This window comes from Macaca mulatta, chromosome 15 (assembly GCF_049350105.2).
Source record: "Macaca mulatta isolate MMU2019108-1 chromosome 15, T2T-MMU8v2.0, whole genome shotgun sequence".
Classification (NCBI taxonomy): Eukaryota; Metazoa; Chordata; class Mammalia; order Primates; family Cercopithecidae; genus Macaca; species Macaca mulatta.
This window is the reverse complement of record NC_133420.1, coordinates 22,563,164-22,569,922: the sequence shown is the minus strand read 5'-3', so window position 1 is coordinate 22,569,922 and position 6,759 is coordinate 22,563,164. Positions and strand designations below refer to the sequence as shown.

Below are 6,759 nucleotides of genomic sequence, written 5' to 3'. Positions count from 1 at the left end.
TCCAAGTAGCCCCAGCTTATTTATCCCTTCTGGGAGGGAGGAACCCAGGGAGGGCCCAACCCGCTTGGTTCCCCAGAAATGCACAACCCGGCGTCCACTCCGGGTCTGGGGGGGTCCCTCCACCGCCAGCCCAGGAAGGCAGTGCCGGGCCCTCGGGACTGAGCAGGCAGGATAGAGCGGTTAGCCCGGACGCTCTTCCGGGTTCTGGGAGGAGGGCCCAGACCTAAGCCCCGCCCCTCCGGGGCGGAGTCACGGCTCGCGACTGGCCTAAATCGCCGCAGGTAATGCGGTCCCGGGCTGGAGGGTTGGGGGCTAGGGTCCCCGGATACCGGGTCTGTTACAGTCTCGGGCAGGGGATCCGAATCCTTTAGGGGAGTGGGCCCAAGCCGGGTGGAAAGAACTGAGAAGGCCTTCCCTGGCTCCGTCCTGGCCACTTTGACCGAACCAGCCTGTTCTCTCCCGACCCCGTCTCCTATCCCCTAGAACTGCCACGTGGGGATGAGATTTACCAGGCAGGTAGCGGCGGCGGCTGCGGGAGGTCCCGCCCACGTGAAGCCAACCTAACTGAGCTCTGGACTTTGGGGACAGTTGTCAGCGGCCTAGGCCGCAGGTGGGATTTATCCATTCATCTCTCAATCTATTTTCTTTCTTCATTCACTAGCCACTCCCCCACTTCTACTCTATGCCAGGTCCATTGGTAGGTTCTCGAAATGGATCTGACAGGCCCAGCCCTCTAGGAACTTAGTCTAGTGGAGTTTAATCTAGAATCTAGTCTAGAAGCTTTAAATAGATAAACAATACAAATGATTCCTGCAGTGGTGGTGGCTTAATACCTTAAGAGCCCAGTGGGTAGAAGAAGGAAGTAACGTGGAAGGGGGTGAAAGAGAAAAGGGCAAATCAGGGAAGGTTTCACCAGGGAAGGGACTTTTGAACTGGGCTTTGAAGGTTAACTAGGAGTTTGCCAATTTCCCAGAAGGGAAGCGACATTACAAATAGGGGAAGCAGAATAGGCTACAAAACTATGAAAAGGCCTGCCATATTATAAGAACTGCAAAAAAACCAATAATGCAAGAGATTATGGAGGTGAGTTCACGGAAAAAAGCTTGACAGCAGAAGGCCTTACTTTCTATGCTATGCTGAGGCCAAGATTTATCCTAGAGCTCAGTATTTCTCAGCCTCTTTAAATATTTTGTCCTTTGGGCAGGGAACAGTGGCTCATACCTGTAATCCCAGCTCTTTAGGAGGCTAGGAGTTCGAGACCAGCCTGGAGAACATAGGGAAACCCCATTTCTTTTTTTTATTTTATTTTATTTTATTTTATTTTTTTTTTTTTCAGACAGAGTCTTGCTCTGTTGCCAGGCTGGAGTGCAGTGGCGTGATTTCGGCTCACTCACTCTGCCTCTTGGGTTCAAGCAATTTTCATGCCTCAGCCTCGCAAGTAGCTGGGACTACAGGCGCATGCCACCACGCCCAGCTAATTTTTTTTTTTTTTGTATTTTTAGTAAAGATGGGGTTTCACCATGTTGGCCAGGATGGTATCCATCACCTGACCTTGTGATCCGCCCATCTTGGCCTCCCAAAGTGCTGGGATTACAGGCGTGAGCCACCGTGCCCAGCCCCGTTTCTATTTTTAGTTAAAAAATAAGGAGGCCGGGCGCGGTGGCTCAAGCCTGTAATCCCAGCACTTTGGGAGGCCGAGGCGGGTGGATCACGAGGTCAGGAGATCGAGACTATCCTGGCTAACATGGTGAAACCCCGTCTCTACTAAAAATACAAAAAACTAGCCCGGCGTGGTGGCGGGCGCCTGTAGTCCCAGCTACTTGAGAGGCTGAGGCGGGAGAATGGCGTGAACCCGGGAGGCGGAGTTTGCAGTGAGCCGAGATCACGCCACTGCACTCCAGCCTGGGAGACACAGCGAGACTCCGTCTCAAAAAAAAATAAATAAATAAATAAATAAATAAATAAATAAATAAATGGCCAGGCTCAGTGTCTCACGCCTATAATCCCAGCACTTTGGGAGCCGAGGCGGGCCAAGTTCAAGACCAGCCTGGCAAACATAGTGAAACCCCGTCTCTATGAAAAAAAAAAAAAAAAAATTAGCTGGGCATGGTGGCACTTGCCTGTAGTCCTAGCTTATTCGGGAGGCTGAGGCAGGAGAATAGCTTGAACCCGGGAGGCGGACGTTGCAGTGAGCCGAGATCGTGCCACTGCACTCCAGGCTGGGTGACAGAGTGAGACTCCATCTCAATAAATTGATAAATAAAGCTGCTGCCCTGGCACAGTGGCTCACACCTGTAATCCCAGCACTTTCGGAGGCCGCGACGGGCGGATCACTTGAGGTCAGGAGTTTGAGACCAGCTTGGCCAACATGATGAAACCCCGTATCTACTAAAAACACAGAAATTAGCCAGGCGTTTTGGCTGGTGCCTGTAATATGAGCTACTCGGGAGGCTAAGGCCAGACAATTGTTTGAACCCAGAAGGCGGAGGCTACAGTGAGCCACGATCGTGCCACTGCACTCCAGCCTGGGTGACAGAGTGAGACTCCATATCAGAAAAAAATTAAAAAATAAAAAATAACGCCAGGTGCGGTGGCTCACACCTGTAATCGCAGCACTTTGGGAGGCTGAGGCGGGCAGATCACCTGAGGTCAGGAGTTAGTGACCAGCCTGGCCAACATGGTGAAACCCCATCTCTACTAGAAAAACTAGAAAAATGAGCCAGGCGTGGGTGGGCACCTGTAATCTCAGCTATGCAGGAGGCTGAGAAAGGAGAATCATTTGAACCAGGGAGAGGGAGGTTGCAGTAAGCAGAGATCGCACCACTACACTCCAACCTGTGCAACAGAGTGAGACTCCATCTAAAAAAAATAATAAGAATAAAAATAAAGGCCGGGCGCGGTGGCTCACGCCTGTAATCCCAGCACTTTGGGAGGCCGAGGCGGGTGGATCACAAGGTCAGGAGATCGAGACCATGGTGAAACCCCGTCTCTACTAAAAATAGAAAAAATTAGCTGGGCGCGGTGGCAGGCGCCTGTAGTCCCAGCTACCTGGAGGCTGAGGCAGGAGAATGGCGTGAACCCAGGAGGCGGAGCTTGCAGTGAGCCGAGATTGCGCCACTGCACTCCAGCCTGGGCGACAGACTGAGACTCCGTCTCAAAAAAAAAAAAAAAAGAATAAAAATAAATACATCAGCCAGGCACAGTGCGTCACCTGAGGTCAGGAGTTCGAGACTAGCCTGACCAACATGGTGAAACTCCATCTCTACTAAAAATACAAAAATTAGCTGGGCATGGTGGCACATGCCTGTAATCCCAGCTACTCGGGAGGCTGAGGGAGGAGAATCGCTTGAACTTGGGAGGCAGAGATTGCCATGAGCCAAGATCGTGCCATTGCACTCCAGCCTGGGCAACAAGAGCAAAAGTCCGTCTCAAATAAATAAATAAAAAATAAAGATGAAAAGTTGGTGGTGCTTATTCAAATTAGTCAGGCCCTAGAAATTAGTACATTCAACAGGAAAGGTTTAAAAAGGAGGTTGAATTGATTAAGATGATCATCATAAGTGTCTAAAAAGTGCCTTTCTTTCTTATGCATAGGACACCATGAAGCAGTTGCCAGTCTTGGAACCTGGAGACAAGCCCAGGAAAGCAACATGGTCTGTAACGAAGGATCCAGACACAGAAAAGCATGAGTTTTTGTTTCATTTATAAGTAGTTTACTAACATATTTGATCATCAACAAAAAAGGGTAGAGACGAAACCGTCTGCAGTTGCTGGTAATTAGACTCAAACTGTCTGAGCAGGTCTTCAGAGGAAAGATAGGGGGGCAGTAATTATCACAGAGCAGATGTTGATTTTATTAAAATCCATTACCAGAAAGAGTAAGGCACTGACCATCTGGCATCGTCAGCTCCAATGCTGTGTCTTCCCCCGAGCTCTGACTCATTTCTAAGATTTTTAGGAAATTAGATTTGGATTAAACTGGCTTCACTGTTTCTTGGCTGTTTGTTCAACCAACCCTTTATTCAACAATTAACATTGGCCTGATGGGGGCAGCTGCTGTGTGGGTGTGGGTGCTGTGTGGGAGGTAGAATTGTAAATAGTCTCTGTGTACTGGGGACTACAGACTAAGCAGGTGATGGTGATGAAATGTGATCTGCTCTAAGGTAGGGCCCACAGAAGGCTGTAGAGAGGTGGCAGTTCTTCAACAGGACCTTGAAGGAGAGACTCCAGTCTGGCTTCCATGCATCTGTCTTGCTATGTACCCAGAATATAGCCAATCATGGCATTTCCTAGTTTAAAACCCTTTTGTACCTCCCTATTGGTGTTGAGATAAAAATCAGACTCCTGGGCTGGGCACAGTGGCTCATGCCTATAATCCCAGCACGTTGGGAGGCCAAGGCGGGTGGCTCTCCTGAGGTCAGGAGTTCGAGACCAGCCTGACCAATATGGCGAAACCCCATCTCAACTACAAATACAAAAATTAGCCAGCGTTGTGGTACATGACTGTAGTCCCAGCTACTAGGGAGGCTGAGACAGGAGAATTGCTTGAATCCGGGAGGTGGAGGTTGCAGTGAGCTGAGATCATGCCATTGTACTCCAGCATGGGCCACAGAGCAAGAATACGTCTCAAAAAAAAAAAAAAAAAAAAAAAATCAGACTCCTGGCCAGGCGCAATGGCTCATGCCTATAATCCTAGCACTTTGGGAGGCTGAGGTGGGTGGATCACTTGAAGCCAGGAGTTTGAGACCAGTCTGGCCAACATGGCAAAACCCCATCTCTACTAAAAATAGAAAAATTAGCCAGGCGTGGTGGTGCATGCCTGTAATCCCGGCCACTCGGGAGGCTGAGGCAGGAGAATCGCTTGAACCTGGGAGGTGGAGACTACAGTGAGCTGAGATGGTGCCACTGCACTCCAGCCTGGGCAACAGAGGGAGGGAGACTCCGTCTCAAAAACAAACAAACAAACAAAAAATTAGATTTCTTAAACTGGCCCAATGGTCCCTGCCAAATGTTTCTGCCTGTTTTTTCAACCTCAAATCCCATGACTTGTTCCTTTGTTCTCTTTCTCTTCTTTACTCTGCCCTGCACTGTTCCACTCAGGAGCTACTCATGCTGGTCTCTCCGCCCGGACTGCTCTTTCCCTCCACCTTTCGTCCCTCTCTTTGCCCAGCTTATTTTATTTTATTTTTGAGACAAGGTCTTCCTCTGTGGCTAGCCACCCAGGCTGGAATGCAGTGGTACAATTGTGGCTCATCATAGCCTCGATCTCCTGGCCTCAAATAACCCTCCCATCTCCATCTCCCAAGTAACTGGGACTATGGGTATGTACTACCATGCCCAGCTAATTTTTTTTTTTTTTTTTTTTTTTTTAAATAGAGACACAGTCTCTCTATGTTGCCCAGGCTGGTCTCAAACTCCTGGGCTCAGGTGATCTTCCCACTCCAGCCTCCCAAAGTGCTGGGATTACAGGTGTGAGCCACCACACCTGGCCTGCCCAGCTAATTTCTACTCATACTTCAGATCTCTATCCAAATGGTGCTTCTTCAGGAAGCCTTCTCCGATCACCCTATCTCCCTGGCTCCTTACAGGGTGAGACCCTCCTAAGACATGCATGTCCTCATGCTATATATTCTGTACTCCTTTCTACCACAACTGAAGTGAAATAGATAGTTGTGAAACTGTTTAATGTTTCTTTTCCCACCTAGTCTGTAAGGCCTATCAAGGCAGGGACTTTTTTTTTTGTAATATCCACCATCTCTGGATGGCCGTGTGCTTTTGGGATAAATTACTCAACCTTCCTAAGCTTCAGTTCCTCCGTTGTAAAACTCAGATGATGGTAACAGCTGTTATCTTCAAAGAGTGTTTGTGTTTTTGTTTTTGAGACAGAGTCTCGCTCTATCGCCAGGTTGGAGTGCAGTGGCACGATCTCGGCTCACTGCAACTTCCGCCTCCCTGGTTCAAGCAATCCTGCTTCAGCCTCCCGAGTAGCTAGGACTGCAGGCGCGCACCACCACACCCAGGTAATTTTTGTATTTTTAGTAGAGACGGGGTTTCATCATGTTGGCCAGGATGGTCTTGATCTCTTGACCTCATGATCTGCCTGCCTCGGCCTCCCAATGTGCTGGGATTACAGGTGTGAGCCACTGCGCCCGGCCCTCAAAGGGGTTTTGTGTAGATTAAGTGACATCAGAATAGAGATCTGAATGGGAAACAGATTTGGCCACCACTGATGAATATATAGATGAGTGGTAATTGAAGTTATCACTACAGATAACATTAATCAGGTAAGCAAATGTAAACTGAGGAAAACAGAACTCAAGGTTGACTGAGAGTCAGGAGGTGGCTGGTAGGGAAGGAGTAGGAGAAAGAAGCAGAAAGGACAGCCAGAAAGGTGAGTGCAGAACCAAAGGAAGGGATGTGGGAAAGCCAGGCTGGGAGAAAGGCACAAGAAGAAGGGAGTCCCAAACACCAGAGAGGTCAAATAAGACAGGGCCTGAAAAACAGCTACAGAAATTTGTTTTCCAATCAGGAAGCGTGAAGTGTGTTTTCTCAGTCAGCATTCAGAGTCACTGTGGAGAGTGGAATGGGCCGAGTGCAGTGGGCACATCCCTATAATCTTAGGACTTAGGGAGACCAGGGCAGAAGGATTGCATGAGGCTGGGAGTTCAAGACCAACCTGGCCAACATAGCGAGACCCCTGTCTCTACTTAAAAAAATATAGAGAGACTCTGGCTGGGCACAGTGGCTCACGCCTGTAAT

At 49.0% G+C, this 6,759-nt stretch overlaps 1 protein-coding gene across 9 annotated transcripts in view; it reads left to right on the top strand.

Annotated features, from left to right (window-relative positions):
- The first annotated feature begins 245 nt into the window (after positions 1 to 245).
- The window catches only part of RABEPK (Rab9 effector protein with kelch motifs), a 37,121-nt gene continuing 30,607 nt past the window's right edge, over positions 246 to 6,759 (top strand). For 6 of the 9 annotated variants that reach the window (XM_077968006.1, XM_028834847.2, XM_028834843.2 and 3 more), the window contains exons 1-2: positions 246 to 281; positions 3,595 to 3,653. In XM_077968006.1, the coding sequence (XP_077824132.1) occupies positions 3,601 to 3,653 (53 nt within the window). In that variant the 5' untranslated portion in view covers positions 246 to 281; positions 3,595 to 3,600. Of the gene's footprint in view, positions 611 to 3,594; positions 3,654 to 5,881; positions 6,021 to 6,759 lie in introns of those variants that run through there. The other 3 variants (XM_028834840.2, XM_028834845.2, XM_028834846.2) reach the window with 3 other exon arrangements.